This window comes from Acipenser ruthenus, chromosome 18 (assembly GCF_902713425.1).
Source record: "Acipenser ruthenus chromosome 18, fAciRut3.2 maternal haplotype, whole genome shotgun sequence".
NCBI classification, from domain to species: Eukaryota; Metazoa; Chordata; class Actinopteri; order Acipenseriformes; family Acipenseridae; genus Acipenser; species Acipenser ruthenus.
Window position 1 is genome coordinate 11,919,017 of NC_081206.1, and position 20,585 is coordinate 11,939,601.

Below are 20,585 nucleotides of genomic sequence, written 5' to 3' on the forward strand. Positions count from 1 at the left end.
CAGCTTTAACACTGAACTCAGTACAGACCCCCTGTCCACTGGAAAGACAGAACTGCACTGCTACTGAAGACCCTGTGGTTACTAAGGATCAGACAGACACAGCTGTCTAGATTCGAGAAGTTGAGAAATCCTGTGTTTAAAAAAATATATACTGTGTAAAAAAGTATTTGTGTTTAATAAAGATTTTACAAATCCTTGCAGGCACGTTGATTTAAACCCAATGCTGTACTACAATGGTTTTCATTACACGCACACTGGGTGGTGTCTAAAGAAAGAAGTGTGTAGCAATCAAAATAAAAAATAACCAATTCCTTAGGAATAGTTACATTTATACTATGCAATGTAAAGACCATAATTTATAAGAAGTTTGAGTGAAAATGGTTGGAAACAATATTCATAAAGCTGTAGAACATGGTGTATATTTGACGTGTTGGGGAGTAACACATTACTGTAATCTGATTACATTTACAGTAACTTATTACTTATTACTTTTAAACATGCAAATCAGAACCTTTTCAACATTCAGCCATTCTTAAACTTTAGCAGGTAAAATCAATAAAAACAACTTTGAATTGATATTTTGCCTGTAAAATTCATCAAACTAGAAGTGTATTCATTTTAAGAGTGGCATAGTAAGATCTACTGAAATACTGAAATTATTCATTTGGTTTGAAGTACAGATTTGTGCTTATGGTGCATTAGTCCAGCTGCATGATCCATTCAAACATGCATCCTCATAAAGCTGATTGAGCAGTTGCCTCTTGACACATGACCTGTGAGGTCACAGCGAGTCAATAACTAGCTGTCTCCAGACAAGCACCCTGCAGAACCCTTTGGCTCACAATGCAAACACAAAATACCAACAGTACCCCCCCCCCCCCCCCCCAAGAGCTGAACACCCCCCCAAGAGCTGAACACCCCCCCAAGAGCTGAACACCTCCCCAAGAGCTGAACACCCCCCAAGAGCTGAACACCCCCCCTGAGCCAAGAGCTGAGTAGTGTTATGTCATAACCTTTGTGTCCAATAAGTTTTTGCCAGATTTAAATGCAGTTTTGAAGTACTGAATGGAGTCCTATACAAGGCTGCAGTCGACACTAATTGCAAACCTGCCAAGGTATTCTGTCCTAAAACATTACATCCCCTCTATGGCCTTTCACATTTGTCAGCTGGGTCTACAGCATTTTAAGTGCAGTGGTCTATGTGATACTATTGAGCGTCCTGCTCAAGTAGGCTCCCAACTTTGAGTTGTCCGATATCAGACAATCTCTCAATAAATCTTTAAAATAACCTTTCATTTATTGTAAACACACCAGCTCAGAAAAGGCTTTTTAATATTCACGGTTTCCAGAAATTTTAATTCTAGAACAATCAAAAAGCATACATTTGTCCTGAAGATTGCCTCAGTTCGGAATTGGAGACCTTAGACTGAACCCCTGGCAGTAGTAGAAGATCATTTGTATTAGACAGGGTAGACAGGGCAGTATGTACTAGAAGAGATTACCCCAACCTAATACACAGGATAACCAAGGACCCTGCCACAACCCCAGCCTATTACACAGGATAACCCACCTGACCAGGCCACAACCCCAGCCTATTACACAGGATAACCCACCTGACCCGACTACAACCCCAGCCTATTACACAGGATAACCCACCTGACCCTGCCACAACCCCAGCCTATTACACAGGATAACCCACCTGACCCTGCCACAACCACAGCCTATTACACAGGATAACCCACCTGACCCGGCCACAACCCCAGCCTATTACACAGGATAACCCACCTGACCTGACCACAACCCCAGCCTATTGCACAGGCATAGACCCACCTGACCCCAGCCACAATCCCAGCCTATTACACAGGATAACCCACCTGACCCCAGCCACAACCCCAGCCTATTACATGGGATAACCCACCTGACCAGGCCACAACCCCAGCCTATTACACAGGATGACCCACCTGACCCGGCCACAACCCCAGCCTATTACACAGGATAACCCACCTGACCCAGCCACAATCCCATCCTATTACAAAGGATAACCCACCTGACACTGCACAGTCCATGCTCCTGTTCAGTGAATCAATCTGTAAATCATACTTATATTTAGAGCATTTTCCAGCACCGGGGAATCCTCTGGATTTGACCACCTGGTTAGATGAGTGTTTGATGCAATCCAGCTGAATTCCTGGTGCTGTAACCCAGCTGTGGCTCCTCCCAGCAGGGGTATCTGCTGCACAAATAGACCCTTAGTATTCCCAAGGAATAGCATCTGCAAAGGTATCAAAGAATACAGCTGAGGCTACAGCCTTGCATTGGATTTGAAGTCTATTAACAGTCTGTGTTAAAGGAACAGATTTAGAAAATGAAGTGCTTAGAAAATGGAGGATATTTTTGTATTTTTTTGTTTTGTTTTTGTTGAGGTTTTTTGCAAACGTAAAAATGTCTGCAGAATTAAAGATGGTGATAACAGTGTTCCATATTACAAGATTATTATTGCCCACACAATTCCTTTTCCCTCTTCTTTTTAAATATTTGAAATATATTGTTCCTCTTTAAGAATCAGACCCTATTGGCTTTCTACAGTTTTACATGCATATAGACAATTATTTCAAGGTCAGCAGCATTTCACAAGGTCATTTCATTCCGTGTCAATAAATCAATCAATCAATAAATAAATAAATAAATAAATAAATAAATAAATAGCTTGTTAAATAAATAAATAAATAAATAAATAAATGCAAACATACATAAATACATACATTAAATAAATACATACATACATAACAACAATATGTAAAAATAAAAACACATAAATAAACAGAGATGCCAATTGTATCAATTGACAAGCGCTTTTGGCAACTTAAAGAGATGAAAAGGCTTTTCCTTGTAACTGAGGGTGAGCTGTGGTGTATGAAACATCTAGGAGTGAAGCTGCATAGCTGAGCCTCGAAAGTTACCATGAAATGTTCCTGTTCGGATAGGAAGGGAAAAAATACTAGCCAAAATAATTTTGTTCATTTTTAAACAGAAAAATTCTGTCATTTTGTTTATGAATAACAGGAAATTTCACTGTGACTTCTGAGTTTTAAATGAATAGTTTTTACAACAAATTGTCCTTTAAAGCGATTTCCTCAAAACACTGTACAAAACTACAGCAATAAAACACAGGCCCAAACCGTTGTAAAGGCCAAATTACAAAATAATAAAAACCTTTACACTAAAACAGTTGTAAAGGCCAAACTATACATAAATCTTTTAGTTCATTGTGAAGGACAATTAATTAATTAATTAATTAATTAATTAATTAATTAATTAATTAATTAATTGACAATGAATTCTTCTATTTCTTAACAGATAAAGTGCACTATAAAAGATTATCTCTGTTAAAGAATGTGTTCTCCATGTCCCCCAACATTAACCTTCCTTGGTACCTGCAGTATATCCAGACGAGCTTTGCTGAATAGAAACTGGTTTTGTGAGCCCAAAGAGCCAAGAAAAACAGGAATATACAGAAAACTGCAGAGGGGAGGGAGGGTCAAACACAAAGCCTGTCTGCAGCATCCCACAGCTGCATTATGGCTTGTGGATTTCAAAAGTGGAAACAAAAATTCTTGCATTTAAAAGCTGCTGTTTCATGAAAGAGTCTTGCATTCAAATACCGCTCTTTCATGAGACTTGTATTTAAATGCTGCTGTTTCATGCTACTCATAACAATCTGTCATTTGATGAATGGCTATCATAAGTAAACATCTACAGCGATCAACATACATTTCATACCTTTTTGGCAGTTTTGAATCCACAGCCCCTCCTTCAATAGAGGTCTAGCACTCAAAATGGTTACATGTGCAGGAAACACCATGGAACACAAAAGACCAGTTAACTGCTGTAGAAATCCCCATATGACTTATTTCCAAATACAACACTTTCATAAATTGTAATGTTGACTTTTGGCAACTGGTTGCTGGTTGCTGTTTGTATACAAACTACAATACTGTTTTAATTTTAACCCACTTTGGTGTGTTCTTGCATAGCGGATGTGTATAGGTCTGTGCAGCTAATCACTGTGCAGCCACTGGATTTAGAAATGGCCCTGTGCTCAGTACACTATCCAGAGTTAATCTACGGGACAGGATAGCAAGCAGAATTCGGTAGCTCGCTAACTCACTTACAAATACTTATAAATACTTTCATATTGCAAAGAATGCAACCACTATCTTTTCAGATAAAAGCTCTCCTCAGTTACAAACACAGCTCAGGAATGATTGGCACATTAAATCATAAATACCTGTGATCGTAATAAATAAATGACATAAATAAATAAATTCAAATTCAGATTTTGAACTTAAACAATGTTTTTTTGTTTCTGTTTTTTTTCTCTTCTTTTTCTTTTTTGCAAATACTGTTCACATTTTGTTCCAAAAAAAAGTCTTGTCAGCTGATGCAAAAGAATGCAATCCTTAGCAAAAAAAAGATGCAATCCCTAGCAAAAAAGCAGCATAAAAATACAAGAGGTTATTTGTTTGTATAAAAAAGCCACCAATGTCTTTTCAAGTCCCTTTCGAGTTTGTTTTTCCACGGCCTTACTAGAAAATACTATTCATATTATTATTACTATTATTATTATTATTATTAGAATAAATAGAAAAAAACACATGCTAGGCCTTTAGATAGTGTTTGTGTGTGTGTGTGTGTTGCAGTTTTTCAGAAAATCCAGCATATACTTTTTTTGTAATCTCAGTGAAAATATTGCTTTCTAAAAGGATTGCTCTGTTTAGTTAGAGTGTCAGTCCTCTGAGCAGGAGTCCTCCTCCGGGGCGCCCTTAAAGCAGGCCGACTCGTAGTGCTTGTTCAGGTAGGACTTGAGCGCGAAGGTTTTATTGCAGCGCTTGCATTTGTAGTGCTTGAAGGCCGAGTGGGTTTGCATGTGCGCCCTCAGGTTGGAGCGGTCGGCGAAGGCTTTTCCACAGTGAGCGCAGGCAAAAGGCTTCTCACCGGTGTGCGAGCGCATGTGCCCCTGGAGCAGCCAGGGCCGGCTGAAGGCCTTGCTGCAGACCTCACACTTGTGCTTGAGATCGTGGGTGAGGATGTGCATAGCCAGGGCTGGCATGGAGACATACACTTTGTTGCAGGAGGGGCACTTGCGTGCCATCTTGCTATCCAGGCTCCGGTGGGTCTGCTTGTGCCGGCTCAGGTTGGAAGAGGTGGCATAGGTCTTGCCGCATTCATTGCAGCTGTGCCTCTGTTGGTCGGTGGCCACCGCACTGGGCTCGCTCTCGCTCTTCCTCCGTGATCGCCCGTCTGAGATGAAGAAGGCATCCATGGTGTAGCCCTCCGTCAGAGCCTCTGCCTCCCCGCTGAAGAAGTCGGTGGCAGTCATTCCTGACTGCGGACTGTCCGGCTGCTCCATGTCATGGTCCGAGTACTCCTCCCCTCCGCTGCTCACCTGAGTGTAGACCGGCTCCGACACCACCGACGCCAGCTTGAGGCCCATCTTCTTCTCGGTCTCGTAGACCGACGGCGTGATGTAGTCTTGGATGTAGCCTGTTGTGAGAAATAGTACTGTTAGTGATATACACCACTCCAGTCACACAACTGTAGAAATGAGCACCAGAATCATGATTGGTCATCACTGTCTACATCCACTTTATAAACATGGAGAAATCCAGCATGCAGATGAACATGTTCCTCCATGTATCTCCACTTAATAACTTGTGCTAACCGGAGCCAAAATGGATCACAATTAAATAAACGCTTCAGCAGATATCAGCAACGATGTAATTGTGACATACGTACATGTGCACATGAACCAGACAGACATGCAGGTCACAGGCTGGTCACAATATATAAGCTTCATTATTTTTTACTATTGTCAACTCCACAACACTGAAATGTCAGTTCATACTTAGAATTGTGATTCCAGCTCCACAACTCCACAATGTCTACAAAGCAAGATAAATTCCAAACCATTTTGACAGAGAGCATGATGTGAACCAGTTAGCTACTGAGCTGGAATAAGGGCTGACCCCTTTGATTCATTCATCCACTATGCAGATAGAAAAGTTTACGTTTCTAAAGCTTGTTAAATGCAGAGTGTACTGTATATTACGCAAACTAAGCAGTGCAGTTTGTCTTCCAAAAATCTATCTAATTCTGAGATACTTGAAAATCGCTAAAAATGAGGCGTAGATATAAAAGTTTAAAGTATTGCAATGCTACAAATTAAAAGACTTATGTACACTGCTATAATGTACTTATTTTAGATAAGGAACTTTGAAAATAACTCAACAAAAATAGCAAAATCAATTGTTCCATGTTCCACCATTGTATTTTTATTGTCAAATTAAAAATAAATTAAATTGGATATTTATTGCAGTATATTTCTGTGTAAAACACAGAGATAGGAAAGAACATATTTCAAAACACAAGCCACAGCAAGCCATGGAAATTAAATATTGACTTATTTTTAATGGAATTGAAAGCTTTGTACTGATCAATAGAGCGTCAACTATGGAACATCCTTTCTGTCTGCTGAATGGGAGAGACAGAGAGACAGAGGGAGAGATCTCAGTAGCCTGAGAGATCTCATGATGTTGCTTCACTCTGGGCAACATCACACTGGAGCACAGCACCAGCTATACATACCTGGGTCTGACCATCAGCGCATCAGAGAGCTTTAACATGAAAAGACAAGGCACAAAGGGCCTTCTATGCCATAAAGAATCGACTTTACAAAATTAAACCACCAGTAAAAATGTGGCTTAAAATTGTTGACCATATTATTGAAGTAATTCTTCTCTATGGCAGTGAAGTGTGGGGACCACTCATAAACCCTGATTACAAAAATGGGACAAAAACCCAACTGAATCATTACACCTGGAAATTGCAAAAATGATTGTACAGCTACATAGAAACATAACCAACAATGCATGCAGGCTGAACTGGGCTGGTTCCCATTGCTCCTCAAAATTAAAAAGAGACCAATAAATTACTGGGTCCATCTAAACCAGGCCAACCCACACGTCTATCAGCACACAGCACTGCAGAGTAACACACTGCACCCAGAACAGAATCCCCTCAGCCAACTGGTACTGAAGCCATGAGTCCATCAGCACACAGCACTGCAGAGCAACACACTGCACCCAGTACAGAATCCCCTCAGCCAACTGGTACTGAAGCCATGAGTCTACCAGCACACAGCACTGCAAAGCAACACACTGCACCCAGAACAGAATCCCCTCAGCCAACTGGTACTGAAGCCACGTGTCTACCAGCACACAGCACTGCAGAGAAACACACTGCATCCAGAACAGAATCCCCTCAGCCAACTGGTACTGAAGCTCACCCAACTGAGCCAAATTAACCCGACCAGAGTTAACCCGGAGTTCTACAGGTGCTTTCTGAAGAGGTAGTCTGAAGGAGGCGCCAGAATGTGGTCAGGGACTGGGCAGTCCTGACATCTGTAGGAAGGTCATTCCACCACCGTGGGGCGAGGGTGGAGAAGGAGCGGGCTCTGGAGGCAGGGGAGTGTAAAGTAGGTAGAGCCAGTCTTCTAGTGCAGGCGGAGCGGAGAGGTACTACTCTCTGGAAATACTCTCTGGTGTGTTTGTATTTGGGGTTTGTATTGAGTTTGGGAGTTGTTTCTTCTTGGTGGTGTTCTGGGGGGGGGGTCACTTAAGGGGAGGGGCTACGGGGGTTATCTGTTTGTTTTGATGAGTTGTGTTGATGTTTGTTGTTTAAACGCTTTGGCAAAACTTAATTTATTTTGTCATGCTAATAAAGCCACTTTTGAATTTGAATTTGAATTTGAATTTGAGAGAGTGAGAGACAGAGAGAGAGAGAGAGAGAAAGAGAGAGAGAGAGGGAGAGACAGACAGAGAGAGACAGAGAGAGAGGTAGAGAGATAGACTAGGGTGCACTGGGGTTACAATGCTACAGAATATGCTTATTAATGGTGCACTGCGGTTACAATGCTACACAATATGCTTAGTCTGACCCATAACCCAGGTACACTGTATGTAACCAAACAAGTTGACAGTTCTAAGGAGTCTTAATGTTCAAAACTAGAATGAAATCTTCACAATCACAATGACGATCTGATCCTTGTGATGAAAGTTTGTTAAGGTGACCATTTCTAATCCCATATGCTTGCAACTTCGGTTCAATCCTTTAAGATAGTAAAAGCATAGCATGTGTGGAATTAAGCCCAGTGAAAGCATTGTAAAGCCCATAGAGGTATGGGAAATCAAAAGCAAGGCAATATGCAATATTATTGTGCATCGCATTGTTCTCCTTCTCTTTTTTAAAACGAGGACACTGCTTTTCTGTGAGGAAAGCGACGGTTTGTGGAAAGTTAACTTTGCTTGCACATTGTAGACTGACATCATGAAGTGTAAACAGTTAAAAGCAACACTTTCTTGATTGCATGCCTAACAACTTACCACATTACAGAGCATGAACCTATTGCCTCCTGCAGTACAGTGTCATATAGTGCTAAGGTGTTTAATGGCATTGTAGTTATTATATTAAGGCTACATTATAAAAATGTAATTAGAAAACAGGGGGGTATTTATTATTACCACCAGCGCTCCTTCATAATTCTACTGCTTCAATAGCATGGTTTACAACTGGAGGCCCTATTGTTTAACAGGATTACATTTCAAGTGTTTATTAAACCTGTCTGCAAATGTGTAACAAGTGCCAATCAATACCGCACAAGGTCAGACAAAGACTTCATACTCCAGTCTTTTGCAGCCCTCAAACACGTTGATTTTGAGATTACATAAAATGGTTTAATTGTTGACCCTTTTGAGGATTTCGATGTGATTTTCTCAGTCATTTTAACGGCGCCGAAGAGGGTGTAGTAAGAACTGCACAGCAGGGTTTAGGTACAGCTGCTCTGTGGCATTGTGCTTAGCTTCTATACACAAAACACAGAATTCAGCCATCAATCGATCTCAACCACTCATCTTCAATTCAATTAGAAATGTCTCAGTTTACTAGGTGGAGTTCTGTCATTCAATAGCTTTCTTTCCATGTATGAATTTCTGCCACCATGCATTTAATGCACATGCATGCTGAAGATACAGAAATGACTAAATGTACTTAGAAAGGAGTGAATTGAACCAGTTTAAGAGGAAGAGCAAGATGTGGGTTTCTAAGTGCTTCATACACAATGTCAGTGTATTTTATAATAAAATAACACATCCCCATCTGTATGTAAGCTTGTGTTAGGATTCGGGAGCTTTGTGTCTCAGATGATATACACAGTATTGTATTTTTTAAATATATTCTGAAAAAGGCTACATGTCTGTAAAATGTAAATGCAAGTTCCTTCATCTTTACATTAAACAGTTTACATTTATAAAGTGTTTTGCTCACACAATGTAGCTTTCTGAAATTTAGTTTAAAAATGTGAAACATTATATTGTTAGCTTGATAATTCCCAATTAACTAAGTAGAAGCTGCAGTTCTGTGTCCCTGAATGAGCTACAATTATTTTATAAAGACATCACTAAATGTATTTTTAAAATCACTTTTCCAGATATTTCTTACTATGACATTACAAGCACTTCAGGTGACTTGCTGTACGTTGCTGGAAGCGTGTATTTATGAATGTATGGATAAACACCAGTTTGATGTCACTCGAATGTAACTGTATAGCATGCAGTGTAGCAATGTTACAGTTGTGAGGTTAGCACCAGCAAAAAGACATCTGGTGTAAAAAAAAAAAAAAACAGACAAAATGGGCTGCAGGGCACAGCAGTGCTTTAGCCTGAAGGACGTTTAAACACAAAAGATCTGTCCTCTAAAAAAAAAAAAAGCTCAGATCAATTTTGAAAAGCATTACATCAATGTTCTTAATTCTATTAACGGAGCTCACTACACTACAGTGTGGCAATGCTGCTGAAATGCTGTCTCTCTGTGTGTAGCTATGTGCCATGTCCTCATTGTTGCACAGCGCACTGTGTTGCATGATCTCTGCTGCTTTGCTGCTGTGGTAAGCATTTTCTCCAGTCAGTACTGTACATATATATCAGCCTGAGCCCCAATTTGCAGGCAGCTTGCGTAACAGTAATACTGTACAGAAAACAGAAAGAGCCAACAGAATGGATTGGGAGGGGGGGGGGGGGGGGAGTCTCGAGGGCAATACAAACTAAGGACAAGCGCAACATCACCCCCCCCCCCACATTAATGTGATCATATATGATGTGGAATACTAGACCAGCTCTGGGTATTAATTTAGTGCACAGACAGATAGATTGCAGGTATATTGATAAATGGTATTGTTTGAGAGCATCAGTTGAATAATTCAAGTTGTAGTCCCTGCAGCCACATAGTGTTAGTGTCGATGGTTTAGTTGTTTTTTGTGATTCTTTTTACAGCAGTCCTTTTTTCAAACAGACCAGCATTATATTTGTATCAGGGAGTAATACTCAGCACAGAAGGTACAGATATAATACGTTCCGTACAATCATGATTGCTAGAAGGCTATACAAAGGAACTTACCATTTTCACTAATCCGGACCCCTAAGCTCCCAACAGAATCTGTAATAGACCGTGCAAAGGCATACGAATCCTCTAAATGGTGGTGACTGTGGTGGTGGTGGTTGGCAGCCGACACTGCAGTAGAAGAAAAATCATCCAGCTTGATCTTCTTCACCAAAAAAGAGCGTGGCATGTTGTGGCTGAGAGATGTTGAACAACCCCCCAAAAAACTAAAAAACCTAAAAAACAGGAGCTGCAACAAAAGAAATAATCCTTTTCCAACTTAAAAATAAAAAAGAAGAAAAGAAGCCCAGAACGATGGCTCCCTGTTAAAAAAAAAAATGTTCAGCACTGGATAGTTCCTGCCAGGGAAAGGGACAGAGAGAGAGAGAGAGAGAGAGAGAGAGAGAGAGAGAAAGAGAGAAGAGACTGTCAGACTAGCTGAGATCAGCAATCAAGCTTCTTTTATATGGGACCCAGGCTTTGAGATCAGGTGGTGCTGCGAAATGGAGCTGCTTAGCTTTAATCCATCAAATGTCCCAAGAGACACACATCAAATTACCACTGGACCGCCTGTGCCTCCACACACAGAGAGAGAGAGAGAGGGGGGGGGGGGGAGGGATAGAATCAGAGAGAGAGAGGGGGAGGGGGAGAGGGAGAGAAAGTGAGAGAGAGAGAGAGAGAGGGAGAGGGAGAGGGGGGGAGAGAGAGAGAGGGAGAGGGAGAGAGAGGGGGAGAGAGAGGGGGGGGGAGAGAGAGAGGGGGAGGTTTCTCAGTATACAGGCCAGGCCAGCCCACTATCTTCTCTCTCTGCTCATACAAAAGGCAGACAATGGAAGCATGTGGATGAAACGACACACAGGACCTTGTCTTCTATTGTTTCTCAATGAAGTAGCACAGTTTATATTGTCTTGTACAGGCTGCAATTCCAACAGCTGCAAGCCTTTCCACCCTTCCTACACGGCACATTGAAGGGTTTAGAAACAGCCTGATTTGGTCGCTGTGGGTGAATTCTACACATGTAGGAGTCTGCTGTATATTTTGTAATGCAAAGTAGTAGCAGAGAAACACAATGAAGTATCTGCGGCTGGAATGTGTCTTGAACGGGTTTGAATTCAATCAGTAACACTTTATTTTATAGTGGATGTATATGGCATTGTCAAAGCTGCTATCTCTAGAATTGAATATATATATATATATAGTGTATATAAAACATGTTAATCCATACTTGTTGCTATGTTGCACACATGCAATTCTGAGTATGGTGCATGTGGCTAAAGGACTTTCACAAGTGTTTATAAAACAACTTTAACACCCTTTCAGCTCGACAGGGCTCAATGTGAAAGACAGACACCTTTCAGCTATGTTAACACAAAGAATGCCTAAAGTGCACTGAAAGAGCTGCATATCACTGTGTCTTGTCTTCTTTAACTCATTTTACTGTCTAAAGTTTATTATTTTGGGACAAAAATGTACACCAGCCGAAAGTATAAAAATGCACTTGAATTCCTGCCTTTGTAAGACCGGATTTTAATATTTTGAATACAATGTCACTAACAGAAGCTCTTACAACCTCAGAGAATTCCCCTGAAAACCTAATAGAAGCCCCATCAGACCAGTGCATTACCAGCAATGGCCACACAATGGCTTTCCCCAGACAGTGGTCATGATACCCACTGAATGCCAGGGACTGATACAATACCATGGCAGTGCAATGTATTACCACCATTTCTTCTTACCATTGTGTTAAGGTTAATCCCTGCAGAGGTACCATTCAATGCACCCTAATCCCATTGTAGCTGTACACTGCCCTATATTGCTATTGTTTTGGACCAGTTGCCATCAAAGAACATTTGACAAGAACACTGCTTGCTTCTTAACAGCATCAGGTTTGATGTATTCAACTGATTAGAAAGTGCACTTGGGGACAGAAATTGGGACAGGCATTATCCTAAGCAACAGATTGCAGACCACCCCAGCTCTCCTTTCACTAATAAAAGCTCATCCCCTGCCGATTCCCTTTGAAAATGTCCGGCTGCCTATTCACAAACAGTGCAAAGTGCTACTAAGAGGGATTCCAGAGCGGTTTCAGCCCTGTCAATTATACCTGCTGAGTCAATTCATCTCACAAGGTGCTTATAGGGATTAGCTTGCGTACTGCTGGTGCTGTTTACCTCTTTCTCAATGGGATTGAGCATTCTGAGACTGTATCACTGGATTAGCTTGGTACTAACAGTGCTGTTTACCTCTTTCTCAATGGGATTGCTCATTCTCAGACTGTATCACTGGATTAGCTTGGTACTAACAGTGCTGTTTACCTCCTTCTCAATGGGATTGCTCATTCTCAGACTGTATCACTGGATTAGCTTGGTACTAACAGTGCTGTTTACCTCCTTCTCAATGGGATTGCTCATTCTCAGATCTCAGACTGTATCACTGGATTAGCCTGGTACTAACAGTACTAACAAGGCAATTCCTCAGCTTCTGAATACTTTGAATGGATCTCATCACCAATCCGATCCATTAACTTCTAAGTCTATGGACCTGTGTCCCGTTGGCGATGCCTCCGCTGTTCAAGCTCCTCAGTCCGGGTCAGGTTCCCCTGACTCTATCGTAAAGTCTCCCACTCACGCCAGCTCTGTATCCAATGCAGACATCCTCCAAGCCCTGCAATCAGTTCAAGCTTTGATCGCCGGGCTGGACAAACGCCTCTTACCTGGAGCGGCGCCCCGTACCTCTCGATCCCTCTGCATTGTGTTCAGTTCTGGTCACCTCGTTACAAAAAGGATATTGCTGCTCTAGAAAGAGTGCAAAGAAGAGCAACCAGAATTATCCCAGGTTTAAAAGGCATGTTGTATGCAGACAAGCTAAAAGAATTCAATCTATTCAGTCTTGAACAAAGAAGACTACGCGGCGATCTGATTCAAACATTAAAAATCCTAAAAGGTATTGACAATGTCAACCCACGGGACTTTTTTGACCTGAAAAAAGAAACAAGGACCAGGGGTCACAAATGGAGATTAGATAAAGGGGCATTCAGAACAGAAAATAGGAGGCACTTTTTTACACAGAGAATTATGAGGGTCTGGGACCAACTCCCCAGTAATGTTGTTGAAGCTGACACCCTGGGATCCTTCAAGAAGCTGCTTGATGAGATTCTGAGATCAATAAGCTACTAACAACCAAACGAGCAAGATGACCTCCTCTCGTTCGTAAACTTTCTTATGTTCTTCTTCTTATGTTCTTAACTTTCCTCGCTAATCCAGCTCAGCTCCCTGCTGTGGCATCCTGTTCAAGCTCATTCATTACCATCCCTTCTTTTAAACTTTCTATGGCAGTACCCAGCTCTGATTCCCACAACCCGGCCTCCCTGTTGCCCAGACCAGCCTTAGTTTCCAGCAAACTCTGCACTCAAATTCAAGAAGGTAGGGACATCAATTTTGTTATTTTGCTTCTCTGTTCCCTTGAAGTACATGATAATAGACTCTGGACTGTGGAGAAGCATCGTCCTAAAATCCAAAGATCCCCGGTTGTTCCAAAAACTAACTTTGGCAGAATTTAAGAAGAACATAAGAACATAAGAAAGTTTACAAACGAGAGGAGGCCATTCAGCCCATCTTGCTCGTTTGGTCGTTAGTAGTTTATTTATCCCAGAATCTCATCAAGCAGCTTCTTGAAGGATCCCAGGGTGTCAGCTTCAACAACATTACATTTGTTATAGCCTTCAGTCTGTACAGAGACATTCTCTGTGACACATTTCCCGTGCACCGTCAGGAGGTGGATGGTTACCTTAGCCTCGTGACCGATCTGTCTATGAGATACGGAGGTACAGCTTTTTACGACTATCACAAGTCATTTTCGGCTAAAGCCGGCGCAATTTTGGAGCAAATCAATATCAGAGTTAACTGGGGCGTCCTAGACAATTAACTATTTTGTCGCCACTTTGACGGCCTGAAAGCTTATACAGTGCCTTGCGAAAGTATTCGGCCCCCTTGAACTTTGCGACCTTTTGCCACATTTCAGGCTTCAAACATAAAGATATAAAACTGTAATTTTTTGTGAAGAAGCAACAACAAGTGGGACACAATCATGAAGTGGAACGAAATTTATTGGATATTTCAAACTTTTTTAACAAATAAAAAACTGAAAAATTGGGCGTGCAAAATTATTCAGCCCCTTTACTTTCAGTGCAGCAAACTCTCTCCAGAAGTTCAGTGAGGATCTCTGAATGATCCAATGTTGACCTAAATGACTAATGATGATAAATACAATCCACCTGTGTGTAATCAAGTCTCCGTATAAATGCACCTGCACTGTGATAGTCTCAGAGGTCCGTTTAAAGCGCAGAGAGCATCATGAAGAACAAGGAACACACCAGGCAGGTCCGAGATACTGTTGTGGAGAAGTTTAAAGCCGGATTTGGATACAAAAAGATTTCCCAAGCTTTAAACATCCCAAGGAGCACTGTGCAAGCGATAATATTGAAATGGAAGGAGTATCAGACCACTGCAAATCTACCAAGACCTGGCCGTCCCTCTAAACTTTCAGCTCATACAAGGGGAAGACTGATCAGAGATGCAGCCAAGAGGCCCATGATCACTCTGGATGAACTGCAGAGATCTACAGCTGAGGTGGGAGACTCTGTCCATAGGACAACAATCAGTCGTATACTGCACAAATCTGGCCTTTATGGAAGAGTGGCAAGAAGAAAGCCATTTCTTAAAGATATCCATAAAAAGTGTCGTTTACAGTTTGCCACAAGCCACCTGGGAGACACACCAAACATGTGGAAGAAGGTGCTCTGGTCAGATGAAACCAAAATCGAACTTTTTGGCAACAATGCAAAACGTTAGGTTTGGCGTAAAAGCAACACAGCTCATCACCCTGAACACACCATCCCCACTGTCAAACATGGTGGTGGCAGCATCATGGTTTGGGCCTGCTTTTCTTCAGCAGGGACAGGGAAGATGGTTAAAATTGATGGGAAGATGGATGGAGACAAATACAGGACCATTCTGGAAGAAAACCTGATGGAGTCTGCAAAAGACCTGAGACTGGGACGGAGATTTGTCTTCCAACAAGACAATGATCCAAAACATAAAGCAAAATCTACAATGAAATGGTTCACAAATAAACATATCCAGGTGTTAGAATGGCCAAGTCAAAGTCCAGACCTGAATCCAATCGAGAATCTGTGGAAAGAACTGAAAACTGCTGTTCACAAATGCTCTCCATCCAACCTCACTGAGCTCGAGCTGTTTTGCAAGGAGGAATGGGCAAAAATGTCAGTCTCTCGATGTGCAAAACTGATAGAGACATACCCCAAGCGACTTACAGCTGTAATCGCAGCAAAAGGTGGCGCTACATAGTATAAACTTAAGGGGGCTGAATAATTTTGCACACCCAATTTTTCAGTTTTTTATTTGTTAAAAAAGTTTGAAATATCCAATAAATTTCGTTCCACTTCATGATTGTGTCCCACTTGTTGTTGATTCTTCACAAAAAATCACAGTTTCATATCTTTATGTTTGAAGCCTGAAATGTGGCAAAAGGTCGCAAAGTTCAAGGGGGCCGAATACTTTCGCAAGGCACTGTACCTGTCTGGTTTGTAGATCTGGTTTCCACAAAACTAACCTTTGTCCCCTTGCAGCCCAGTCCGCTTTAAATCAGCAAATGCATTCCCATGGTTCACCAGCAGTTCCAACCTGTAATCCTCTCCAACCACAGTTTTCAGTTAATTTACCTTGTCAGTCCTGGATAACACATAATCCTTCATTGCTCATTTACCCAGCCCAATCTAATGAAAAAACAAGGGAAGCATGTTCTCTTTAGTGCAGGGAAACAAATCTGCAATAACTTTAATGAGAATGTCTGTTCATATTTCCCCTGTACTTTTCTGCGACAGCCACAGCAAAAGCGTTTGTCCCAGACGTGACCGCACTGCGTCTGCACAGAAATGACTAGGTCTCCCGTCTACCCGATTAATCCAGTAGCGCTGGCTGACGTGCTTATCGAACACCCAGATAGAGTTTTCATAAGTTATATTATTTCAGGACTCAATGATGGCTTCCCCAATGGTGTTTTAACTCCTCCCTCTGTTCCCCACATTTGCAGTAATGTTAGATCTGCTGTAAACAATCCTGATACAGTTGATCTTTTGCTCAGGAAAGAGACTTCCAAAGTTTTCATGATTGGGGGTCGCGATTTGCAAATATTCAGGCAAGAAAAGGCTCATTATTAAGAATATAAGAACATACAAAAGTTTACAAGCGAGAGGAGGCCATTCAGCCCATCTTGCTCGTTTGGTTGTTAGTAGCTTATTGATCCCAGAATCTCATCAAGCAGCTTCTTGAAGGATCCCAGGGTGTCAGCTTTAACAACATTACTGGGGAGTTGGTTCCAGACCCTCACAATTCTCTGTGTAAAAAAGTGCCTCCTATTTTCTGTTCTGAATCCCACTTTATCTAATCTCCATTTGTGACCCCTGGTCCTTGTTTCTTTTTTCAGGTCAAAAAGTCCCCTGGGTCGACATTTCTATATCTTTTAGGATTTTTAATGTTTGAATCAGATCGCCGCGTAGTCTTCTTTGTTCAAGACTGAATAGATTCAATTCTTTTAGCCTGTCTGCATACGACATGCCTTTTAAACCTGGGATAATTCTGGTTGCTCTTCTTTGCACTCTTTCTAGAGCAGCAATATCCTTTTTGTAACGAGGTGACCAGAACTTAACACAATATTCTAGGTGAGGTCTTACTAATGCATTGTAAAGTTTTAACATTACTTCCCTTGATTTAAATTCAACACCTCTTACAATATATCTGAGCATCTTGTTGGCTTTTTTTATAGCTTCCCCACATTGTCTAGATGAAGACATTTCTGAGTCAACATAAACTCCTAGGTCTTTTTCATAGTTCCCTTCTTCAATTTCACTATCTCTCATATGATATTTATAATGCACATTTTTATTGCCTGCATGCAATACTGTTCTCTATTAAATTTAATTTGCCATGTGTCTGCCCAGTTCTAAATGCTGTCTAGATCATTTTGAATGACCTTTGCTGCTGCAACAGTGTTTGCCACTCCTCCTATTTTTGTGTCGTCTGCAAATTTAACAAGTTTGCTTACTATACCAGAATCTAAATCATTAATGTAGATTAGGAAGAGCAGAGGACCTAATACTGATCCCTGTGGTACACCACTGGTTACCTTGTTCTATTTTGAGGTTTTTCCTCTAATCAGTACTTTCTGTTTTCTACATGTTAACCACTCTCAAATCCATGTGCATGCATTTCTTTGAATCCCTACTGCGTTCAGTTTGATAATTAGTCTTGTAGCAATTCCCATGCTACATAATGTGGGTGTAAGTCTCACCCACCTGTCCCTTTAATTAGGGTCAGTAGCCTGGCCAGGTCAAAACTTCATTTCCCATAGTTCCTTGCAACCTCCCTCTGTTCATCCTCTCTCCCCATTGGCTTATTCAGATTTCCACCCCTCCAATCTCAGAGCTCCTTAGTAGCCAGCACTTGTATTAAAGCTGGCTAATCAGGCCTGAGGGAGACTCCCTTTTTCAGAGGAATCCATTTAACTACAGCATTTTCTCTACTTAAATTTCAGTGAATCCATTAACATCCTTAGATAATTCCAGTGCATCCGTTCATTTTCTTTTGTCACTGCGCTTTGTCTAAACTCCTCTTTTTGTTTTCACTGTTACTTGTTTAAGTTTAGCTGTTTTTCTAGGTCTGTTTAGTGTTTGTTGTTTTATGTGTGACGGTCTCAATTTTTTCCTGATCCTCCTGATTTTTTTCAAACAACTGTTCACCATTCAACTCAACACTACTGGACAGTCTCAACAATTTCAACGTACTCAATGTTTTCAACTTTCTACAATCACCATCATTTCGGGACACTTTGCTGGACTGCCTTATTTGTGGGTGAGATCATTTCTTTTTTGTTTGGATTTTTTCTACTTTAATTTGATACTTTGTGTCCTGTATTTTTTTGTTATTTTGTTACTTTGTATGGATTTCAATTACCCTGCTATTACTGGACTTGTTGGGCCTACCTGTCATTCTCCCACCATCTTTTGTCTATCTGTGTGTGTTGTGTTTGTGAGTGGGGGTTTATTGGAGACCCTCCGGACACTACATTCATTTCTGTTTGGTGATACTGTTTAGCCTTCTGTTTGTCCCTACATATTTATCTGTACCATCTTATTTCTTACCTGTTACCTGCAATTATTTGAATTACTTTCTTATCATTATTCATTTCATTTCATTTGTTCATTTTTTCATTTGTTGACATTATTGTTCACAATAATAAACTGATTGTTCTTGAAATTGACACCTCTGACGTCCCTGCTTTTGCTGTCTGTCACTCTTGCTGACTTATTTAGCTATAGGAATAGGGCCAGTAGTCTCTCCTTAGGGAGGACAGTGCAACTGCTTCTCAGTTGTGCAGAGTGATCGTTACAGTCTTTTATGCGGGACTTTGTCAAAAGCTTTTTGGAAATCTAAATAAACGATGTTGTATGCTTTGCAATTATCCATTGTCAATGTTGCGTCCTCAAAAAAGTCAAGCAGGTTAGTTAGACATGATCTCCCTTTCCTAAAACCATACTGGCTGTCTCCCAGTATATTGTTACCATATAGGTAATTTTCCATTTTGGATCTTATTATAGTTTCCATAAGTTTACATATAATAGAAGTCAGGCTTACTGGTCTGTAGTTACCTGGTTTGGTTTTGTCTCCCTTTTTGTGGATCGGTATTACGTTTGCTATTTTCCAGTCTGTCGGTACAACCCCTGTGTCAAACTGTTGCATGATCTTGGTTAGCGGTTTGTAAATAACTTCTTTCATTTCTTTTATTACTATTGGGAGGATCTCATCCGGCCCAGGGGATTTGTTTATTTCATGGCTCTCCAAGGCTTATATCACAGATGCTTTCAAAGTCAAGCCCTTTCATCCTTCCCAGTGGCATCTCTTTGGAGTTCAATGGAAACAGCCATTTTATTTTTCAGTTCGCCTCACTTTCGGTTGTAGGAGCAGCCCTCACATCTTCAATTCCCTATCTGAAGCATTGTGTTGGATTCCCCTAAATAATTTCAAATTGCCATTCGTGTGCCATCTATTGGACGACTTTCTATTCGTGGACTTTAGTGACCAGCCCCCTGCTCGTTCTATTAGTATTTTAAGAACTGTATTTTACAAACGTTCTGCTATCAGAGGAGAAAACTTTTGGAGCTACCACCTGCCTGGAATTCCTCAGGATCGAAATGGACTCCAAGAAAATGGAAGCTCATCTTCCCCAAGACAAACTGCATCAAATTACAGACATTTTAAATTCCTATCAGGACAGGAAATCTTGTACAAACGCAAACTTCTCTCCTACTGCGTCATCTTAATTTTGCTACAAGGATCATTCCACAAGGCCGATCATTCGTGTCTTATCTCCTGAGATTAGCATCTTCAGTATCCGAACTGCATCACCATGTTAATGTCAATGCTGGATGCCGGGCCGATATCAACCTATGGTCCCGCCTCCTCTCCAATTGGAATGGCATTTCTTTATTCTACAACGACTCAATTACCTCCGCGGATTCTCTCGGTCTCTATCCTGATGTTGTCCCCTCTCAGGGCTTCGGTTGTATCACAGGTTCCAAGTGGTTCTACAGGAAGTGACCCCTCGAAATTTCATCCCTTCCCTCTGCAGAGCAATAGTCATCTTAATTTGAATTGTATCCTATTATCATTGTGGCTATAATCTGGGGGCATCTATGGTCAAAAATGATCATAACCTTTAATTGTGACAACCTCTCCACAGTAGCTATTATCAATAAAGGCAGATCCTCTTCCCTCGCCATTATGAAGCTCATGCGAAAGCTCACCTGGGTTTCAGTGCTGGGGAACATTAAAATCAGAGCAAACCACATCCCAGGTTCAAAAGATATAATCACTGACTCTCTCTCTCATTTAGTTTTCAGAAATTTCTTGCACTGTTTCCAGGGTTCCACTTCCTGTACTAGATCAAACATCTCCCAATATTCAGATCTCTGAATCAGCTTTCAATCTCATGGAAAAATCAGTCTCACAAAGCACCAG

The 20,585-nt window shown here is 41.1% G+C and overlaps 1 protein-coding gene across 1 annotated transcript; it reads right to left on the reverse strand.

Annotated features, from left to right (window-relative positions):
- Window positions 1–962: 962 nt before the first annotated feature.
- LOC117968793 (transcriptional repressor scratch 2-like) lies at window positions 963–11,059 on the reverse strand. The gene is made up of 2 exons (XM_034916571.2): window positions 10,510–11,059; window positions 963–5,544 (listed from the first exon to the last, which is right to left on the reverse strand). Exons 1-2 carry the CDS (start codon window positions 10,679–10,681, stop codon window positions 4,787–4,789), a joined length of 930 nt encoding a protein of 309 aa, XP_034772462.2. The 5' UTR covers window positions 10,682–11,059; the 3' UTR covers window positions 963–4,786.
- Between the last annotated feature and the right edge of the window lie 9,526 nt (window positions 11,060–20,585).

What these genes read in the sequence shown, in the direction of transcription:
- LOC117968793 (XM_034916571.2), bottom strand. Translation starts at nt 10,681, where the DNA reads ATGCCACGCTCTTTTTTGGTGAAGAAGATCAAGCTGGATGATTTTTCT. An exon ending in GGTCCGGATTAGTGAAAATG is followed by an intron (nt 5,545 to 10,509) that starts GTAAGTTCCTTT and finishes TTCTCACAACAG; the next exon opens with GCTACATCCAAGACTACATC.